This window comes from Streptopelia decaocto (assembly GCF_964273445.1).
Source record: "Streptopelia decaocto genome assembly, chromosome: 13".
NCBI classification, from domain to species: domain Eukaryota; kingdom Metazoa; phylum Chordata; class Aves; order Columbiformes; family Columbidae; genus Streptopelia; species Streptopelia decaocto.
Window position 1 is genome coordinate 8,919,026 of NC_138668.1, and position 22,447 is coordinate 8,941,472.

General features: G+C 47.6%; 1 protein-coding gene across 3 annotated transcripts in view; it reads left to right on the forward strand.

Moving 5' to 3' along the window:
* Positions 1–7,206: 7,206 nt before the first annotated feature.
* Positions 7,207–22,447, forward strand: part of TEDC2 (tubulin epsilon and delta complex 2) — a 29,100-nt gene continuing 13,859 nt past the window's right edge. The window contains exons 1-10 of one of the 3 annotated variants that reach the window (XM_082064223.1): positions 7,207–7,350; positions 7,424–7,522; positions 7,695–7,750; positions 8,182–8,860; positions 10,293–10,346; positions 12,274–12,358; positions 12,707–12,815; positions 13,064–13,165; positions 13,600–13,811; positions 16,029–16,207. In XM_082064223.1, the coding sequence (XP_081920349.1) occupies positions 7,325–7,350; positions 7,424–7,522; positions 7,695–7,750; positions 8,182–8,860; positions 10,293–10,346; positions 12,274–12,358; positions 12,707–12,815; positions 13,064–13,165; positions 13,600–13,811; positions 16,029–16,175 (1,569 nt within the window). In that variant the 5' untranslated portion in view covers positions 7,207–7,324 and the 3' untranslated portion in view covers positions 16,176–16,207. The other 2 variants (XM_082064222.1, XM_082064224.1) reach the window with 2 other exon arrangements.

Genomic DNA, 22,447 nt, shown 5'->3' on the forward strand with positions numbered 1-22,447 from the left:
GATCTCATCAAATGCTCTTACCTATGCAATACATGATGTGATGGCCTGGAGCTGAAAGGTCTTGTTGAGACTGGCAGCAAAGATGAAGATGATGTTAATCTGACGTAAGTCTAAATTGATTAATCAGAACTTAATCTGGCAGTGATGTTTGTAGAAACTTAGGTACCTTTCTCCACCTCATGCAGTCTTTTCCATCATTAGCTTTCACAAATAACCTGTCTTAATCAGTTTTGCGCAGAAGACTTAAAGACACAGTGTCAAATGCTCTATTAAAATCTAAATATATTACTGCAGCCCCTTCTAGCATCAGTCACCACACCACAGACTCAGGACAGGCATTTCCCTTCTCCTTTAGCTCCTAATTATTCACTAAATATGGGAAATAATAAAAAAGCAATTGGGAAAAGCAATTCATAAAGCCATGGCTTATGGTTATTTCTTTGCTACCACAACAGCCCAGTGGACTCTGGCTGTGTGAGCCTTTGTTTATACGGATATAGGAGTGTCTGGGGGGTTTTCTTTCTCAGTATATGTTCCATTTCAGTCAGTACTGAAGCAGATTTATTTGTACAGTTACTGCCAAGTGTCTTTTCTTTTGTACCTGACATCACAGTGCTTTCCAAACCTTTGGACTTTCACCAGAGGAGCATGGACCACGCCAACTAGAAGCACACACCTTATACCAGGCTGAGCCCATCAGTGCTCTTCTCCATCCCACTGCACAGACATTTCCCAAACAAGTACAGCAAAACAACCCTTAGTGTCCTGGCCAGAAATATCTTGAGATAGGAAAAGATAGGCCTTGTCAAAGTTAAAGGTTTGGTCTTTCTTTCTCCACCTGGAAGGAAGACATTTGGGAATAAATGTAAATGTGTTTGACTGGGAAGCCTTGCCCCTCTAAGGTATGTACGCCCTGTGTTTGAACTTCCTCTCATAAGCAAAGAGTCAGCAGGTTCATAGCCTTTATCGATGAATATTACAATGGCAGATAAGAAAATAAATTTGTTGTACACTTCGCCAGCAACTCTGAGAGAAATAGGAAAATATTTGTCTTTGGCCCTTGCTCCTCTCCATCCTCCATGGGGCTCAGACTTCAACTCAGCACCAGCCAGAACCTGAGCTCACTGGTGTCCGGGGCTCAGGGACACATCTGAGTGCAATCGCCAGTGTGGCCAATGTACCCACCACCCCTGGCCTTCGAGTTCCCATTCAAGCTTCATGATTGTATGAACAGTACCACGGGCCAGATGCTGCTTGCTGCCTGCTCTGTCATGGACAGGCAGTTCAGGGTCACAGACATCAAGCACGATACCCTGTTTCTACCTGCAGCAAACAGCAGAAGCACAGGACATAATATGCAACAAGACAACATACCGTGTTATCTCCCTGGCAAACTGTGGGTAAGGGACATCCTTCCCCAGAGCTCAGATCTTTGCATTTAATTCCTATTGGTGTTTTTCCCCATGAGTTTTGCTAAAAGCTTTTTTTTTTTCCTTTTAACCCACGCAGCCTTTGGCACGCACAGCCTGCAGTGGTGACGGGCCCAGAGTCCACCCCCATCCCCAGGGGCTGCACTTCCCAGGGAATTAACTGCAAACACTCAGAGCATCAAGTGCTCGTGCAAATCTCATATCAATGCTCTCTAGCAGGATTGTTCAAGGATTTCCAGCACAGAAACACTCACTGGGTGAAGAAGTGGTTCATTTTGAGGGAGTTTGATCTGCTGGGACTCCCCCAGACCCCAGATGCATCGCGTCTCTCCCTTGCAAGCGGCAGGGCTGGTGCAGGAGGGTCTCTCTCCTGCCATCCCAGAGGCAATGATGTTTGGGGAGGTGTGGATGAGCGAGGCATTTGTGAGAACTCTGATGAATTACTGCACGTGTTTCAGAAGTCTGCCCAATGCTACCCTGAGCCTCCACACGAGTCCTCAACAGGAGAAGCCATGGTCCGTGGGTGGGTGCTCTTTGTGCCACAGGAACCCCATCTCCTCCTTTTCACAAGAACCCATGCTGTGAGAAGTTTAGGAAAGAATGGAAGGACCCCCTCAGGTTTCCATTTGCCTGCATTTTCCCAGACTGTAAATCAGCTAGTGAGAAGCCTCGAGGGCAAAACAGCCCCATAAATACCTCAGCAATACAGGGACTCTCTACAAGCCTCTGGATAAGACCCTTTCCTTGTCTGACAGCTCCGAGGGACATTGCTTTCATTTGGTGTGAACCAAGACCTCAGCTTGGGTTCAGGATTTTGAAGATGTGCTAATGTGATGATTCTTAACACATTCAGTCCTCAGGCAGGGGATTAATCCACAGCTTCCTATGTGGCATACAAACTACTGGCCTGGTTTTATGGGGACCTGCATGTGTTAAATATATTATTTTCTACCAGAACATGGGAGGAAAGACACTGTTGTTACTGCAGCACGTCAAAAAAAACACTGGCAGAGTAACATAGCAGCCAGGGGCAGGATGTTCCTGCACATGGTGTTCACAGGGGCTGTGTGATGAATTGCTGCAGATGTTTTCCAAACGTTCTGGCCAAATCTCCAGATTTGCAGCTTTCCCTGTCCCTGAGTCTCACTCCACAGCACAGCTCTCCTCGCTGAAACACTGTTTTCCTCAAAACCCACAGTACCTCACTTCCTTCCACCCACATGGCCAAACAGGATCTCTTGAGAGCCGTACCGGATTTGCACAGCCTGGGCAGAGATCACCCGCTCCGTGGGCCAGAGCTTCAGCCTCTGCTGCTGGCGGGAAGTCTGGCGGGACAGCAGATCCTCCCCTCCCTGCCCGCTGCCTCCTCTGTGCTCCAGCGCTGAAGTCAGAGCCTCTGGAGCAAGACTCATCCCTGCAGCCTGCGTGAGCGCAGGGCCGGGGAGCTGCAGCCCGCTCCACGGCCGCATCCAGTGCAAGCGCTGCTGGAGCCCAAGGTAACGCCAAGCAGAGGAATCCAGCTGCCAGTGCCCTGCATTCCCCACTTTGGGTTTTCCCTTAACCCGAACTCCAAGCTGGTGTACTTGCCATGTTTGGAAAGACTTTCCACTTTCTTTCTGCATCTTCTCACCTCAGCCATACTCTTTTCCAACTTGTGTGCGTACTATAGCCTCATCTGCTTCATAATTTAACACATATTATGAGTTTCATCCTCCCTGTTTTATTTTAATGAGAGATGATAAATGTAAGCTCCAGTTCAGGAAGAGGCTGAGGATACAGAGTAGAGTACTTCCCTGTCAGAGTGTCCCTGCTGTCAGCATTTTTCACCTAGCCAGTTTTACAAAGCTGATGTTTGTCCTGATTTCATAAACTCATGTAGTCTGTGACCTGCAGCTTAGGAATCTGCCCGCTGGCTGGGTGGACACAGCACCCACTGAGTGCCCCAGTGAGACCAATGTGGCCACTGCACACTGACACCCTTCACTTCCAGATGCAACATGTCCCCAGGACACATCACATCCCCTTCCCACCCCATCTTGCTGATAGCCATGTGAATTCTGCAGGGATTTTGGCTGCAGCAAGATAGAGAGTTTGAGAATCTATTTATAACCTGAATTTCTCACAAATTCCTTTCCTGGAGTCTTTACTCCAGAGAAATGACAACAAGAGATAAAGAAGGATCTTTGGATATTTATGCACTTTTTCCAGCAGCAGATCAACATCCCCAGGCTTACACTGGAAATATTGGGAGGTTTTCCTCTTCCTTGACTCAAACAAGAATGGTTTGGGACCCATAGGAGAGTGTGAATTAGTTCCTTGGTGTTTAAGAGATCTCCCCAGAACCGGAGGAGTTTGTGTAGGACATTACCTTGGTATATACAGGGAGGATTTTCCTGTCAGCTCAGCAGACAGCACTGATCTCCATGGGCAGCACACAGCTACATAATATCGTAAAGTGTGGGTAGTTTTCTTAGTGATGAAGTTTCTCCTCTGCTTCTTTTTTTTTTTCTTCTTTGTGTTCACCCAAGTGTGATATCTACTTGAATTTTACCCTAGGGAGTCAAACTATGGGAGTCAGACTATGGGCAGGGTTTTCAAAGAGCTTTAACCACCTAGCAGGAGATCCAAGTGCCTGGGCAGCTATTTTTATCAGCCTACAGGTATTTGACAGTTCGGCTCTTGGTAAAAGAAAAGAAATATGAATTGCAGAATATCACCTGGCACATGTCAGCCCAAGCAATGAGTGCTGACACTGCAACTTCCCCTACATCTCATCTGTGCAAAATGCCTCATCACTGCAGGTACCAAAAATAACGGGTGGCAGAGCTGTGACTACCAGCAGCTGCCAGTTGGACGTTTGCCACAGGCAAATTCCAGGACAAATGCCACAGGCATTTTAACCTACATATCTTTTGTAAATAAATATTTAAGTAGCAATTTGCTACCAGTTTAAATGTTACTTAGAATGTGTGCCATGTCGTGGTACCCAGCATTTTCCCAGCAAGCAATGTCATAAAGTATAACCATAGTTCAGACTCCGCTAGCTTAAAATCCATAAATATCTCCTGTGCCAACTGTGCCAGATCAGGTCTGTACTGGGTCAGGGCCTACTGCCACATGAACAGAATATGGCTCTTGGCTGCATTTACCCCTTCTACCATGAGCTGCAACCAGTGAGGAGAATCAGACACAATTACCTTTGTTTTATTTCTCAACTGATTTTGTCAGACGATACACTGGAAAGTCGACCACCCACAAGAGAAGGTTCAGACTGATTTACCCAGCACCTGCCCTGTCGCAAGACCAAACAGAAGGCGAAGCAGCAGGAGCAGGGGTGTGGACAGGAGTGGGAGCCCTTAGAGCACCTAGGCCATTACATCAAATGTAGGCGTGCTTTGAGCCCCAAGTGCCAGTAGAGCAGCACTTTCATCTCCTAATTAGCAACTCACTCCAACTCTTGCACTGGGATTTCACCCCACCGCTTAACCTGTGCAGCCCTTCCTGTGGTTGGAAGGGGCAGTTACAATCTTGCCCTCTCTGCCTCCTGGTGTGCTCCTAATGTGGCATTCACCTAACCTTGATCTTGACTTGGAGGCAACTGTGCCTCATTTGTCCTTCTTCCCAGCAAGAGGCAGATTAACAATAAAGGGCCTGCATTAAAGCTCTCTTAGCCATTAACAGGAATTCTACTGCCTGCAACACCCAAAGGTTCTGGAAGGGTCACATGCCAGGTTCATCTCAAATACAAAGGGTTTCTTGGGTTTCAGGTGTCTTCCTTTTTCAGCACTTCTAAACCACAGAGACTTGCTGCACAAACTGGCAGCATCAGTAGTGCTGCTCCAGCGGGCTTCAGGCCTCAGGCGACTTCCCTGGATTATGGCAGTTTAATCCCCTTTTGGTTGTTTTTAATTGCTTAAATGTCAACAGCATCCAGGTGCCTAGTGAGATCTGTAGCTCTCTCATCACCCAGGCTGTGTTTTTCCAGAGCATGGGGAGGTGCTGGCAGCTCCAGCAGCGCTTGGCCCCTCTGCTGAGTTAGAGCCCACCTGCATCTCCACAGCCATCCCCCCTGCAGCAAACCACCCCAGGCAGGGGCACCACGCAGCACCAGGCTGCATCCCCTCCAATGCTCCGGCTGAGATGGCCTTCTAAGCGCTATCAGGAGAAAACCACAGCGATAATTCTGCCAAAAGCAGGGAAACACAAGAAGCTTCATGCGCTTGGAAATGAAGCAATCTATTCAGCAAAAAACATCTTACGAACCACTTGTTTTCTACAAAGTGCAAATTACAGCAAATCCAGATATTCCGAGTCAAGCCCCTATTTGTCCAACAAGCAAATCCAGTGGGAACGTTGCAGAAGGAAAAGGCAGTTGACTTAGAGAAGCAGCTGTCTGAAATTGAGCCATTCTTGTCCCACTGCTGTGCTCCCCAGGGGGGCTCACAGCATTACAGCTGTTGACTTTGCTGATTAAACCATTTTGTGAGTGATACTTCTGTCAGCCCCGCTGAGTCCATGTAGCCATGGAAGAGCAGGCTGGACTCTGTCTTGGCTTGTGCCTCAAAAGCAGAGATGTTAACAGCGTTTTGACAGTGAACTCACGCTTATTTGCGAGATATGTGCCAGGAAAGGGCACAACTTAATTTTCAGATTGTGTTGCAAAGTCTGTAGGAAAAAAATAATTCTTCGCACATGCCAAATGTGCAATTTACACCTGGAATATGCTGCAATGGTGACAGTGGAAGTCCACAGTGCGCTGTGCAATCGATTCCATGACTTTATTGATACGTTTGTAATGTTTTATAAAGGGTTTTAAAGCCCTGTCTCCACCACTCTTGTAAGATTCTCATATTTTTTCCTCCACAAGAGTCTGTGGTCACGTGGCCACAGAGAAACCATGAACATCAACCTGACGATTCAGTCCTCAAAGGCAAAACCCATTTATTTCCTACTTTCTAAATCTTAGTTATTTTTCATTCTGCTGGGCAAGGGCGAGCACTGGATTCCTGCTCCTCCGCTGCCTGAACAGGTAGCGCCGAGTGCCAGCTACGGGCACTTTGGGAGAACTGCACCCCGCAGCAGCAGCCGTGTTCCCGACGGGAGCCCGGCAGCACCCAGCTGCCAACAGGGATCCTGTGAGCAGGTAGGCAGCTTCCACGGGTGCAGAACAAGGCAAATTCCTCTCTGCGTAAAACAAAACCAACCCCACAGATGTGTCTCTCCGGTGATGCCCACCAAGGGCAGCAGAGCAGCCTGCAGAGCACGGTGTGTCTGCTGGCGAGCTGGTCTGCGGGCTGTTCTGCTGTCCCTGCTCGCAGCCCGGCCGTGGGCTCAGGCACAGCCCCTGCATGGGAGAGTGTTCATCCCACGCCCCCGTGGGCCTTATACAGCACGGGCTGGGGGGCTCCAGCTCCCACAGACACGGGTGGGCTGCGCGCTGCCTGTTCTCGGGTGGCTCCACCTCCGTGGGCAGCCACAGCGAAGGCTGAGAGAAATAAAACCTCAGCATGCAAGAAACCGCTGGGATGGGTCTGCTCTGCCAGCCGTTCTTTAGCCGCCCCCGAGGTCGGCCGGCTCCCCTCAGGCGCTGCCGAGGAGAGAGAGAAGCGTTCGACCCATCTGAGGAAAAGCGGTTTCGCCGGGGCTGGGGGGTCCCCAGCGCTCTGCCGCCCGCCCCCGGGCAGGCACAGCGACCCTCACAACCCGGCAAAACGCGGAACCCCGGCGATGCCGCACTCCCCGCTTCCGCTCCCGCCCTTCAGCGCCCGCCCCGCCCCGCAGGTCCCGGCAGGGCCATAAAGAGCGCGAGTGCCGGCGCGGGGTTCGGCTGTGGCGGCGCGCAGGGCGGCGCTCTGCACCAGGCAGGACCGGGCTGAGCCGAGCCGACGCGGCCCATGCTGCCTGCGGGCTGCGGCCGGCGGTGAGAGCGGGACGGAGTGGGGCGGCCGGGCGGGCCTGCCCCGGCGGGCCGCTGATGGTGTTGCGCCTTGCAGGGTGGCGGCGGCGCTGCTGGCGGCGCTGGGGGAAGGCGCAGAGCGGCGGCGGGAGCTGGAGCAGCGGGCGGCGCGGAGCCGGGCCCTCCTGCAGCGCTGGTGAGTGCAGCCTCGGGCCGGGAGGGAGGCGGTGGAGCTCCGAATGCTGCGGCGGGGAGGTCCGGGGTGTGTGGCGCCGGCGGCGCGGGTGCTGGTGTCCCCGCAGCCGTGCGGGAGCCGAGCCCTGGGTGTACAGCGATGCCGGCCCTTGGTGCCGCGTTTCTTCCCCCAGGGGCAGGGAGGAGGACGAGCGGCCGCAGACGGATCCCGGCTCCAGCGACGGACAAGGTGAGTGTTTCTCTGCCGGCCTGGTGTCCCTGTATGTCACTTCTTAGAAATCCCTCCCAAGCGCTGCATCGAGTTGAAGCCCCCTCTGCCTCCTTCCGTGCACTGGCTTCCTTGGTGTTAGCTTGGAGCTGTATCATGGTAACCGAGGCCAGCGATGAGGTGTTTGTACCGAGACATGGTGACTGTCACTCATGGGAAGCTGAGTCCGGAGAACTGTTTTCTGCTGTGACCCCCATCCATCCTGGTGTCTTCAGGGCTGTTGGCAAACCTGCCTGCCTCCTCTGTGTAGTTGCTGTGGCAAGGTGGCTGAACTCACTGTGCCATTCAGTGGATTTGGTTTCTTTCAGTAACACCTGGAAGAGTGAGTTTTTACAGTGACAAATAGAGAAGGTCCAGGTTTGGACCTTCTGATGTGTCTTCTCCTCTTGCAGAGAACAGGCCTTCACCCAAGGAGCTGGAGGAGCTGGAACTGCTGAACAGGGCCTTAGAGAAGGCACTGAAAGTCAGGAAAAGCATCTTGAAAACTCCATTAGAGGCCCAGGGAGCTACAGGAGAGAAATCTGCAGGTGAGGGACCTCCTCCCAAGAATGCTGAAGAGCAGCAAGTGCCTGTACCTGTTGAAAATGTTCCTGAGAGCACAAAGGTGAGAGCTGTAAGCAAAAAGCCTGCTGCTGTGAAGAAGCCCTCTCCATACCAGCTCAGAGCTCCTTATAGGACTGACCCAGATGTGAAAAAACTGCAAAGGAGAGCCCCAGCTAGATGTGTTTCTCAAGGTCCCAGGACAGCTGGGAAGAGCTCCTCAAAAGGGGCGACTTGCAAACAAGGAAGAAGTCATAGGACAGCAATCAGTGCCAGTGACCGAGGGGCCTGTGCTGCTGCTGAACCCCAAAAGACACCTGTCTTGTCCAGATCTGCACTGAATCAGCAGCAAAGCTTTTCCATAGGGGATTCAGCTGGGGGAAAGAACTCTGTAGCTGCTGGCAGGCAGCTGTTAGATGCAGGGAAGAAAAGTTGTTCCCTGGGAGAGTCCAGCCGAAACGAGAACCCTGCTGCTGAAGGTGCGTTGGGAGGAAGCACCTCACCTCGGACAGTCACCCTCCAGGAGAAAGGGTAAGTGCTGGGAGATGGGCATCTCTGTCTTCTTCTGCTTGACATCTGGACTACCATGTCTGTAAAGCCTGGTCTCTGCAACTGTTCTGTAGGGCCCAGCTGGGTTTCACCACTCCTCAGTCTTTCTCAAGAGGAAGGATCCTTTACAGTTTAAAAGCCTTTATTGTGATTGAGTGTTTTCATTTTAAGGGCTTAATCTTGGATGGCTGGGACTTTGAAAGTGTTTTAACTAAGTCTTTTGATATTTCACAGCTCCCTGTGACAGTTTTGGAAAGTTGCCTCTGGTAGAGCTTTCTTAAGCCTTAGTTTTCCTCTGAGTCCACTTTCTAGTATAGGTTATTGATTTTTTTTAATTTTTTTTTTTTTTTCTACACAATGATAATACATAATGCATGAATTCTCTTTCTCTCAAAAGCATATACCCAGTGCTGTTTGGAGAGATGGCATCTGTGTTTTATACTATCCCCTTTAACCTGTAAGCTATTGCCTATGTAACTACACAAATCAGTATTGGCTAGAATGCAGTTGTTTCAAGTGTTTGGTGTAGGAAGAATTATGAAGTGGATGTTACTGAGATTCTCTGTGTGGAAGTGGCAAAATAATACTTAAAAGATTTGCTTTGCATTCAGACCAGTCTTTCATTTTTTAAATAACATCTATATTATTTTCTGTGTACTCTGTTCTTTAGAAAAACAGTGAAGTTCAGATATAATATGTGCCTGTACCTGGAAAATTTTGAGAAAAAGTTCTCGGCTGCCATGACCCATCTCTTGTGTTTGTGCAGAGAGGGAATTATTGCTGTTCATGTGGTGTTGGGATGGACACAGGACCCTGAGTGACAGTTCCTTGGGGAACAGGAATCTGAATGCAAATATTTACTTGCTTAAAAACCCAATCTCAATCTTGTGTTCATAGTTTGCACGTGACTAGAAATGCCAACCCACATGTTTTTGCAGTAACAAGTTAAGGCTTATTCTGCATGTCCCCAGTGGAAGCTGAAATGTCCCTTTCCTATTTATTTGAGTGTGGTGTGGTGCTAAGCAAAGCTGCCTTGTCACACTCAGGTGTGGCAGCATGGGGTGGTTTGCTTGTGCTCGAGTCTGTAGTGATCAGTTTCCCTGAACATGTTGTTTCTGTGTCTTTGCCTGTGAAGGCTTTGCTCCCAGCTTCTCACGTGGTATGAACCTCTCTCTGGTGGTGGTGGTGGGATGCAGGAGCTCTCCTAGGTCAGCTCAGGGACGCTTGTGGAATCCTTGTGGATCCTTATTCCATGAGGACAGGCTGAAGGCAGTGGTAGATTCAGTCCCCAGGGTTGCTGACATCTTCCATTACAGCCAAATTAATTTCAAATGTAGACAAAATGTCATTTTCTGTGGAGATAAGGCTCTGTTGCTCTCCAGCAGTCAGGACTGATGTTTCTCTTGTTTTGCAGATGCCAGCTGAAGCTGCCCCTTCCCTACAGGAAAGCCTATTCCAGGAATTCCAGGTAAGCCCAGCCTGATCAGTCCAGTCCAGAACCACCCTCTGTTTAGGGGCTGTGAGGAGGGGTCACATGGAGGAGACCCAGCTGGGCTGTGGGTCATGGGGAGGCACTGACCCTGCTGTGAGTGGGACCTGGACTCAGAGCAGGAGCAGTGATCCGACACCATGTGTCTTTGCAAGGCTATGTCTGAGGAGATGTGTTTTCATGTTTTTCTTGCCACTAGTGTTACATTTGTTTTCAGAACGCTAATCCCTGTTAATCCCCAAATTGTAAAGGTACTGGAGTGCTTTTAATAATGGGATTAACAGTGCTGCAGAAGTCTCTGCTGATACCGTACACTAGTAGTTGAAGGCAGGAAACCCTGTGGGGTGGGTGTCTGTGCACCCTGTGCAATGAAAGAGTTTCCCAACTGGCCATTGATCTGAACTGTTCTGCTGGGGCACCTCTCCAGCCTGGGAGCACCGTGGCTGTGTGTGTTTGAGGCTGATTTCTGCTGATTAATTCTCTTAAATAGAGCCAATGCCAATGTGACTGGTTGGGTTTCTAGTGAACTCAGTATTCTAGTCCATTCTCCAGTCCTCTGGATGTGTTTCCCACCATTTCTTTTGAGAAGTCTTGCCATAATTCAGCAGGTTTCTCATTATGTGGTTTGTCCAGATATTAAGTTTAAACCCTATCTTAAATCTAGGTATAGATCCTTGTGCTACCCTTGAGAATTCCCCCTTTTCTTGGCAACTGTCATTTATCAAACACTAGTTTAAGTTGCCTTTCAGCAACTTGCAAAGTCTTAGTTCCCTTAATTTTCACTTGTAAATTGAGCCTTTGGGCATCCTAATCACTCTGGGATAATTTTATACTCTTCACTATTACTTTCAACTTGGTGACAGATTGAAAGTAACCTTTGCTCTGAAGATCCCTTAGAGAGGGAATGCATCTTGCCTGGTAACTTCTTTTCTGTTCCATTAACCTTGTCACTTCTTTGCATAATGTATTTTTGAAAACTGCTATTTCTGTCATGATGTAAAGATCCATTCACATGCACACTTGGGCTAGACAGTCATGCGCTGCATAACTATTTTAAGCTTCCTCCTGATGGCTCTCACTGCGGCAGGTTTTGGGAGACTGGCTGAGATGTGCTGGCTCTTTAAAGCAGTCCTTTACCTAAAGGATGTTGTGGGGACTGGGGATGTTGGACTCTTAAGTGAAATGCACCTCTCTGGTAGCACTATTATTTGTGCAACACTTCATTTTGAAAAATGGACTCTCTTACAAGGTCCTGGCCAGCTTACTCCTGATACTGTCCTTAAACCTCTGTTCTGTGTCCCTGATACTGATGCGTTGCTGTCATGCTTCTTGCCAAACATATTATGTCCTAGAAAAAAGATTAAAGAAGAGTTTGGCTTATGAAGGAATCACTGTGCTAAAAACTAGAGTGAGAATTTGTCCTGTCTGATCTACCTCTGTAACTCCTTATTGTATACATTTACTAACAGAGTAAATGTGTAGAAATGTAAATGACTTACCCCTCAAGAAAGCAAGGGAAGGTTTGTTGTTTCCTATGTGATAAAAATATAGATTGGGTGATGCAACAGAAGTAGTGATGTGCTGCAAGTTCACGTTCTCTTTATAAACATGTCTTGTATGGCATTTCTGATGGCCGTAAATCCTTCACCTCGAAACAAGTTGAGAGAAATAACGCGTTTTGCGGTGTCTGATGCTTTCTGTGGGGTGTCTTTGTTGATCTAATACTAGCTGTCAAGAACGAGGGGGAAGTGACTAGTAAATAACCTGGAAAAGAGAGAGGTGAGAAAGTTACTTGTATGTGAAGTGCTGATATGTCGTATATGTGTGTCGCAGCTCAGTGAGAGCACCATCTGGTACAGTGGAGCATAACACTTCCTTCCACCTCCCGCCCCTTTTGAATTTTCAGGGCATGGGGGAGATGTCGTCTCTGCCAAACAAGTGCAGATGCAGCAGCTGCAAGGAACCGTTTCATAGAGAGGATTCAGACAACCGTATCCTTTCTGAGCTCACCGCCCCTTCCATGAGCAGGGGGTGCAGTACAGCAGGCACTGGGTGCCATCACTCTGCAGCATGCTCCCATCTGAAGACACTTGTGCCTCCAATAACAGGAGATCAGGCTGGGTCTCTAGGAAGTGTTTTTTTCATAGTGCAGCTCTAAAGCAGTCATACAACTTTTGATCCAGGCAAACAAGGCCACCAGGCAAACAGGCGGCTGTGCTGTCCTCACCTTCCTCCGGCAGTGCCACTTGGCAGGCCGCTTGTCCTTGTTCTGGCCCAGGGCTCGGGATAGCACACAGAGCTGGTGGTGTGAAACCTTCCTTAAGCTGCTGCTGCTTGAGTTTTGCTCACCGATGCCGGCCTTCAGTCCTGCAGAGATAGAGGAGGAATTAAAGGTCCTCCAGGATGTCTCTTCCCTTCTGAGCCAGTATGTGGAAGCTGAGCCTGCAGGTAAGGAGGGGGAAAAAAAAAGGAGAGGGGGCATTGAGTGGAGAGGGTAGAAGATGGAATAAGGATTATTTTGGTGAGCTCCAGTTCCATGTGTCTTGTGTTCTTGTCATGTACTGGACATGAGGGACGGGAGCCTTCTCTGCCTAAAATGAGGGCTGGTTAACTCAAGGCCACTCTAGAAATTGGTATTTGGAGAGGAAGGTTTCAATAAACTCGTGCCTGCTGGTTTTCTTCTGCTTCTGTTCTAGACTATCCCACTCTGCAAAGAGAGTATGAAAGCCTTCTAACCTTGGAGGGTTTGCAAACCATGGTTTCCCAGTGCCTGCAAAAGTTGCAGCTTCTGCAAACAGGTGAGCCGGTCCCTGTTTTTTCGGTCAGGTATGAATGTGGCCAGATATGCTTTAACAGTAGTTTGGCATCTCTGCACAGAACACTGTGGACCAAAATGATTTTTCTTCTGGTAATCCTTAATGATAAGGTAACATATAAAATTGTGTGGTGCGAAACAAAGCCATAATATCTGTTTGCCACCCATCTGTGTTCAGGAGACGCTTGGGGCTTTTAGCTGCTACAATTCAGGAGAGCAGGTGATGGAGCTGTTGAGAGATGGGGGGCACTGCATGCTGTAGCTTAAGATGTGATTGTGCCATATGTGAGGAGCTGACCATGACTAACACAGTATAGTTATTGTTCCTAGAAGTGAATGACTAAGTAGATCACAAATTCTGCAAGTGCAGATCTAACTTGTATATCCTTCCTCCTGCCAATTCTTCCACCCTGGCAGCTGTGGAGTCCCAAAGGAGGCTGCGCCCAGACTGTGCTGGGGATGTAGGAAGCTGCTCTCCAGCCTGCATTCCTCTCAGGGGACAGACGTGTGCCAGTGCCGGTGTGCTGGCTGTGCCTCTCCTTTGTTACTCCAGTTTCCGGGAGCTGAGGGACCTGTTTGCATTGAAGCTGCAAGTGTCAATGCTGCACCAAGAAATTGCCTTACAAAAGGTGAGTCTTTAAAAGTTAGTGCTCCTGGATAAGGGCAAGAAAAGGACAACTGAAGGGCAACAGCTGGCATACGGGGTCCTGATGGGGGAGCAGCAGCCCAGCAAGCTCTCTCAGGGGTGTTTCTATGTTTATGCCTTGTGTCCGAGTCCCATCAATGCCTTGCTTACTTTGTAGATGAATGAACTGACTTTTAGCTAAGGCCAGAGCAGAGGCCTTTAAATGTCTGACCCTCTCCTGATAAGATTTTTTTTTTTTAGCTACTCTGAAAGAGTTTGGCAGTGGAAGATATCGTTGGCAATGCCTGGAGACCCCTTTTGGCAGCCCGTTAGAGTCCCGTCAGGGCACCCACTCGGTCATTCTATCCTGTGTGACCTCCACTTATTGAGCTCCTCTGCTCTCTGTTCCTTCTTAAGTCTCAAACCACTGTGCTGCTAATCCTGACTTTACAATTCTGAAGCTGCCTGTAAGAACACGGTAGAAGGTCAGTTTCTCCACCAGCCTGAGCAGAGCGCTTGCAGCACAAGAATCATTTGTTGTTCTCAACCAACAGCAGCAAAGGGCAGGGAAGATCTGTGAAATCACATCTACTCCTTTGACCTAACCTTTGCTGTTGACCTCGATGATAGACTGTGGGAAAGCCATTTTTTGTAAGCCAGGGAAAAGTTATTCATAACTGGCTGCACTCCTCCCTCTGGCTGAAGATAAATTGCTCCCTGTCTTCAAATGGGACTTTAGTGCTATAATGCTGAATTATGGCTTGTGAGGTTTTTGATTTTTATCTGCCCAAAATGAAGTAGTTACTGAAGCCTGCTGCCTGGTACTTTCTCAGCTGACTCAATTTCCTCTGCTCATGGTGCTTTGTGCTGGGTGAGCTCTGAGTGTCAGAAGCAGCTCTGTGCAGAGTGTGCAAGATAGCTGAAATTCTTGGGACAGGTCAAGTGAATGGACTTGGTACAAGACAAGTACCCTGGGGAAGAATGTACCTATTTCTGGGTCAAGCCTGTCCATTGCCTTTCCCTGGAGGAATGCCAAGAATCATAGGAAGTCCTGGTAGCTCTTAGCTTGTCTTTGATGTTGAAGACCTGTTTCTTTTTCTTATGCATCAGGAACAGACCAGGCAGATGGAAGAGAGACAGGTCTCGCTCTTAGGAAGTGGAGCAGTATAGCGCTCCTTCACATGCCAGCTTTCCCCTTAGGTAGCTTTCAGGACCACGGCTCTTAAGTCTTCCCAAAGATCAGAAACTGTGTCCTGTTTCTCTGTCCCTGTGCAGAGACTTATTGAGGAAAAGAAAGGGAACACCTTGTGGACACCCTGTACTCTATTCCATTTGGGTATTCCTTTGTTTCCACCACTGAAAAATGCTTTGAGGGAGATGAGTGACACGTGCAGTTGATTGGCTGCTCTTCTCCTGGACAGGCAGTGTGTACAGGGGTCTGTGTGGTTTTTAATGTGCAGACTGCTCAGACTTGCCAGCTGAAAAAAAAATCCCAGGGAAAATGTCTTAGCATTAATTTAAGAGAAGGGTACTAAAGGCTAACTTTAGCCCTTTGATTAGGACTTCACCTGTGCTTGAGTCGTCAGTCACATTCATCATCCCAGAGCTGTTAATGATGCTGCGACAGGCCAGTGGGTTGTTTAAGAGCATGGACTGAGACCATGAGTGAGGCTTAAAAAGCAGAGGCTGGGTTGGGGAATGTTGGACAGCTTTAGCATCCCCTGTAGCCTGCACTCTTGCCGGGGGGAGTGGGGGGGGGTGTAGCTTTGTTCTGTTTGGGCTGGAGTTGGCCACTTGCCCATCTGTCTGGTATTAATCTGGCCCAACTCAGAGGTAATAGGAACAGTCCTAAGTGAGGGGTTGAACTTGCCGTTGGGTGAGTAAGCACTTCACTGTGTGGTTGCAGAGCTCCTGAATCAACATCAGCCTCAGTTTCTTGCAGGATGCTGATCTTGCCCCAGTGTTAGGCCATCTCTGCAGCAGAGGAAAAGCATCATTTATGTCTCTGCTTGATGAACACTGGGTGATTGCTGGTGTATTTCACGAGCAGAGGATGAACAGCTCTGCCTTTGTTAAATATGACAAAAGAAAAATCTGTTTATTAATTAGCACATTATTAGTCATACTGCTCTGGTTAGATTTCACTTGTTATGCAGCCACTTCACAGAATCCTAAAAGTGCATGCTGGCTCTGGTGACATGTCTCCTTTGCTCCTGCTCAGGTTATGATGGCAGAACTCCTGCCTGTCCTGGAGTCCCGGCGCTACCCAGAGGTCTCTGCAGCTCAGCTTTATCGGGCGACTTACACGCAGCTCTGTGAAGGAGGCAAGCGATTCCCTGTGCTGGTGAGAGATGAGCTGGCAGACTGATCTGGTGGGAGCCTCCTACTTGCCATTCACATAACCAGAGACCAGTTTAAGCAATAAATCTTTTCTATTAACTTTTGTACTCTGCCTGTTTGTATGAGTAAATTTCATGGGTAGTGTGTTTTGTTTTGGTTTGGTTTTTTTGCTTTGTTTTGTTTTCCTTTTATATCACTTTATGACCTACGAACTCTGAGGTTTTGTGAAACCCCTTCAGGGTTTGATGGACACTGGGTTTGACTCTTCATCCAAAGTTGGTCTCTCTAGCTAGCTCTAGATTCTTAAACTGCCATGGTTGTGACACCGGGCTCCTGTATGCAGACAGTGTAGCAGGCAATAAAACATTATTTATACTGATGAGATAAGCACTGTGGTGGAGCACACCCTTCCAGCATCTGAAAATCTACAGAACCTCAGATGCTGCTTCTTTATGACTCTGTTCACCAATGGGCATATAACCAGCATTGTAGTGGCCACTAATATTCTGTGACCATTTTCAATGTGCCCAGGCCACACGCAGTAGTTTAGTGCCTCTTGTGGAACTGCTCTGGTTTGCAGGTCCCTGCTCTGCGCTGGTGTCTGGAGCGCTGTGCAGCTGGAGCAGTCCCTGCTCATCAGCCTGTCAGTGACTACTTCGCAGCTCAGTTCAGGGCCCCTTCAGGCAGCTTCACAACCTGCCAGGCTCTTTTGTAAGGATTTACACCCAGCCTACAACTGAAATATTGTTATGTCATTCTACTGGGTGATTGTGCCTCAGACAGAAAGGTAAGAAGAGTTGGAGTATCTGCACTTGAGAGGTGTCAGGGAATCCAGCTGCGGCAGGAGGGAGCTGATAAAGCAGCTCGGTAGGTGGCACTCGGTCCTCTGCGTTACTGCTGAGCCTGTGCCGCTAGCTGATGGAGGAGCAGCGTTCCAGGCAATGTCCTGCCTGGCTGTGGAGAACGCAGATTCAGTGGCAATTCTGACCTTGTCACCGTGGGAAAATTCCAGCTTTGGTTCCTCATGCATTTTAGATTTTTGCTTGTAATCCCCAAATCCCCTGGCATTTCTGTGTGACAATCAAAGCAATGCTTTAGCCATGTGGAATACCTCTGCTTGTGAGCACTTTGAAGTACATTTAGGGAAGGACCACTGTGTACCACTGCGGTGTTTTTACTGCTTATTACAGTTTAACTCACACTGTCTCTTAGCTGGACTATGACTATTTGCTTGAGGGGATTTAGCTCTTAGCAGTGCTGACAGCGGCCATTATTTTTCCCTGCTGTTTCTTTCTCAAGGCCAGGGTTAGTCGTCTGTCTCTCCTGAATGTGTGACCCTTTCTGACACACGGAATTCACTGAAAATCATCCAAATGACATGAAAATCAACATCTCTTACTTTCACTTTTTTTTTTTAATTGCATTGCATCCAACTCTTTGTAGATGGGATTTGATTTCCCATGGAGTCCGCAGGGCAGGAGTTGGTTACCTTCTTCCCCACTGCAGCATACAGAGTTCTGTGGCCTTTACATCTGTGTGGTCTATGGGGAAAACCCTGCTGTGGTCAGTAGCACTGGAGGTGCTGATTAAAGGGCTGCTCATAGGAGCAAACACTGTTTCCTGAATTAATGTGGTCATGTGCTGTGGGCATAACATCTGCATGTTTGAATTGTAGAGATGACATTTGGTATTGTTAATTTTTGTGCTGTTATCCATCAGTTGTGTCTGTAAGCACTGCATGAGTCATGGAGCTTCTGCTCCTTTTCACAGAGCAGTCCAGTGGAAATTGGCAGTAACTTCACTGCTACAGCAAGGACTGCATAAGTGTGAAAGGACTGGAAAAGCAACTGAGCCCACAAAAATGAGTTTGCAGGTGCTCTTACAAGCTCAAAAAGAAAGCTGGCACTGTAGGAGGGGTGCAGAAGGGGAGCACAGCTCCCAGCGTGATGACAGGCAGGTACCTGGGTGGTTTTGTGCCTTTGGGGGCAGTGTGATTTTATTACTCTTCCTACCCCATGTGAGAGACACTTTATAATTTTCATAAATGTGTAAGACTTTAAATGACTCGAATGACTCACTTTTTCAAATGAGTCTTGTGCTATAGCAGAGATAAGGATTCAATAGCAACTTAGTGCTTGGGTGGTCTTTTTCATTATAAAATGTGCTATTGTTATAGAAATGAATTATATTGGTACATCAAATTGAGATGAACAAAAAAGAAAGACAAAAGGTAGTGTTTGTGATGCCAGGGGATAGCATTACAAAACTACAGGAAATGAGCAGTATTTTTGGAAAGTGATAGATGATACTGGTGTTGCGCAGACAGGAGCTGAGACAAAGCTTGGTGAGGGCCAGGGAGGATTAGCAGCTCTTACTCTGTTTTTGTCCCCTACCTTAAAAGGTTTTTGGTTTTTATTGCTGGTGAAGGCCGCGAAGCTGCGTTCCTGGGAGGAGACAAGCTTATTTTCTTTCCAAAATCTGTGACTTTAAGCATTTCCAGTGCTATGGTTTGTCTTTTTCACCTGCTTCCTTCTTTCCTTCCCCTCTGCAGCTTCTCCACTTGCTGTTTTTGTCCTTGCGAATACATTTGACCAGTGGAAAGCCAGGGGTAGTGCTGCTCTTAGTGCACCCTGCCATCAGTGGACCCTCTTGTAGGATTTCACATGCGCTAGTTGTCTTTGGTTAGTTCTGGATGTTCATAGTGTTGAAACCTGCAAAGGGTTTATCCCATAGGAAGTTATCAGATCTGTGACCAGGGCCTTGCTACAGCTCCTTCCTTGGGAGATGGAGCATGTAGAGAGCAAACAGTGTGGCTTCAGGGATATACTCCATCTAAAACAGAAATAATTCGAGTCTTTCTTGGTAAGAAAGAAGGCAAATCTCACCACGAGTGGTGTGGAGGAATGTCCTGCCTCTTCCAGCCCTTCTTGAGGAAGTCCAGCACCGTGTGAGCAGTGGTGGAGCACAACCGCCTGCGACCTGCTGAAATGAGTGTGCGTATAGCATGAGCCGCAGGGTCCCCCTGGGGCAGGGCGGGAAGGACTCCCCAGCCACACAGGTTACGGTTCAGAGAGGCAAAACCAGATGAACTGTGTGAGGGATAAGAGAACTTCATCAGCAAGCGGTCTGAGTGTTCAACTGGGAGCGAAAATCCCAGCACACTGTGTAGATGACAGATTTGCTCTCAGCATTATTCTCTAAGTGAGCTTTCAGAAAGCTCTAGAGAGCAGGTTACTTAATTAAAACACTGTATGTAGCCAAGTCTGAAGCATTAGCACCTGAATCAGCAACTCATCAGGCAGTGTGTGGTTGAGCCAGTCGATCTAGAAAGAGCCAATGGTGCTGTAAAATGCTGAGACAGAAAGCATCTATTTGTAGAAGTTGTAGGGGGAGTGTTATGTCCTCCACACGCATCCTTTTTAAATTTTTTTTTCCTTACTTAAATGAGTTACAGAATTCAGCATCAGCTTGAGATTTCCAGCTGAAGCTTTACTGAGAAATGTTGTCTGCTTCTGATAAACTTGAAAGTTGTTGGGTTACACGTGAGCACAAACCACACCATGAGCAGCGCAGGATGTGCAGTGCTCTGCCAGGCTGTCCCAGGGCGTCTCATTCTTGGTGCACAGTAAGCAAGGAGTTGGAAAAGCTTTATTAGCCTTGCGAAAGCCAGGAGAAGGGGCCAACATGGATTTTTTTTTGCAGGCTGGTAGCCAGTTCAGGGCTGTGCATTTTCAGTCCCGAGTCCTGTCACCGGGTGGGGTCACTGAGACGCTGTAGCAGATGATGGATCTGACACCAGGGACTCCTCACTTTTTATCTGCAAAATGATGTTATTTCACTTGCTCATTAGCTTGTTTTTTGCCGTATCTATGCTGTCTGCCTCTTGCTTGGGGGGTTTTTTTAAGCATACGCACTGGGACCAACATAGTTGATACCTGGTTTCACTAGAAACTTGCTAGTCCTCCTTCACTTGCATTAAAAACAACCTCACAAAACAAAACCCCTAACCATGACTCAGTCCAACATGAAAACAATTCATTAAATAGGTAATAAAATTTCTATTATCCACTGTGCAGATCAAATACTATTTTTGTCACATCAAAACCACCACACAGAAGAAAAGATCTATCATCTTGCTTTTCATTTGTGAAGAAAGAAGGGCTTCAGCATTGTAATAAAGAAAAATCTATTTCTTGTTAATTCATCTGAGCCCGGTTGGAAAGAAGAGGGCAGGAAGCAGCGTGCCATGCGTGTCAGGGTATAAAGAGCTGGTAACGGGAGGGGAAAACAAAATTAAAAGCGAGTTTTGAACTGTAATTTCAGAAGGCGAGAAATTACAGCAGTGGGCTATTTAGGCACACAAACGGAGATGTTTGACTTATTTTTAGATGGAACAAGAAATGTAATCAGTGGACCTGGAGTTTGGATAGGAAAAAGCAAATAGATGTGAGTTCTGAGTCAGTGGAGGAGACTGACCCTGGGGAAAAGCCTGTCTGAAATCTTCCCTCCTGGCTTCTGAGAACACACAGTCCCAGTTGTGCCAACGCTTGCTGGTTAGGCTTTTTTCAGCCCTTGCATATTATAGTGGAAAACAATTTATTAGTCACTTTTTATATCCAGTCTAAGAAGAAGAAAAGAAGGGAGACTTAATGTGCACATTCAGGTCAGTAAGACTTCCAAGTGGGGTTGCTTTGTGCACCACAAATGAAGTTGCATTGTAAATTATGTTGCACTGCACCTCTGTAGCTCCTAGTCATCCTTTTCCTCTAATAAACCCACTGTGCCACATCTGTTGATGCAGCTGGCATCACGAGGTAGCTTTGGATTCTGGCAGAGTACATTATCTGAGGATATCAGCATTTTGGTTTTTTTTCCTGCTTTGGGTTCTACATTATAGAATATATAACACTTCTCTTGTTTGGTATTAAGCCTCTTCCAGGATGTGTTAGCAGTAAATCTTGCTTTTGAAATCGTTGAGCAGTTTGGTGCCGTCATGCAAGGCGATGGGCGTCTGCAGCTCTCAGTGCCTTCAGGAGGAATTGAGTATTTGGTACCAACGAGATACATGAACACATGGGAGAGCACAAAAGTGCTAATAAAACAAACAAACAACCCCCAAAAAATCAAAAAACACCCCAACACTTTAAAAAAAGATAATGAAACTGTAAATAGTCTCCAGTGCTTTAATTAGGATTGTGTGCTGGCTGCGTAAATGGACAGAATTCAAATCACTGCATGTGGGGATGAATCAGGCATAGTATTTTTAATATTTTAACAAGTCTGGGCTCCATATAAATTTAAACATAAGTGTGTTTTGTGAGCCCAGAAGGCTCACCTATAGCATCATTAGGAAATTTGGGGTGTTTGGCAAAATCCTTGCAGCTATTATCAATCGTAAGTACCTGGTTTTGTCCAGTATTAAATGGTGTTTATCAGGGTCCTTCATTACGCTGTTGTGGACTCTCCCTGAGGGTGGCAAAGCCCTTGGCAGTGATTGTGTTCTCCTTGCAAAAGCAAACCCCCCAGATTTAATGGAGTTGTTTGAATGAACAAAACATTAACGATTTGAATAGTATATGACTCTGCTGCACAGCAGTGCCAGTGCCATGGCCTCCATTTAAGGGGATTAATTCAGAGTTTTGCTTATGACAGTGCAAATATCATTATTTTGTGGTTTTGAAAAAAGAAAAAGTACTAATTACAGTAAATCAGCTTCTTCTAATGTACCAGGTGTAGGTCTTACCTGCCCGCCTTAAAACTGGTGTGTGTGCCCTGTGAGTCAGGCTGAGCTCTGCTGGTGCCTCGCTCAGCTCCTGGGCAGCGCCTGCCCACCTGAGGGTCCCGAGCATCTTTGGGGCAGAGGACATCAACAGCATTGCTGTGGATCAGCTTTTCTCCTAGTTAGCACTTTTTGGTGTTTTTTTTGGTTTGGTGGCGGTGTTTTTTTTTTTTGTTTCTGCATCATATCTCATTTTCAGTATTGTTCATGTTGAATATCTGCTGTGGTCTAACGTGGGATAATCAGCTGATGGGTGACGGGAGAGGAGCAGCAGAAGGTGCGAAGGGAGGTCTGTACGTGCTCAGCCTGCACCAACGCTGCGCAGCGCTGGGAAGGAACGTAGCTACTGCCGGGCGGATGATATAATAATTCTTTTCCATCTGCTCCTATCTATATTTGAATCCACAGGAAAGCATCTTTCTTGCAAGACGCGTGAATCTCTAATTTCAAAAGCCACCCCTGTTTCGGAAGTTAGTTTGGCAGCCTGGCTCTGGTTTCCTTGCCTGTGCTGAGCAGTCGGC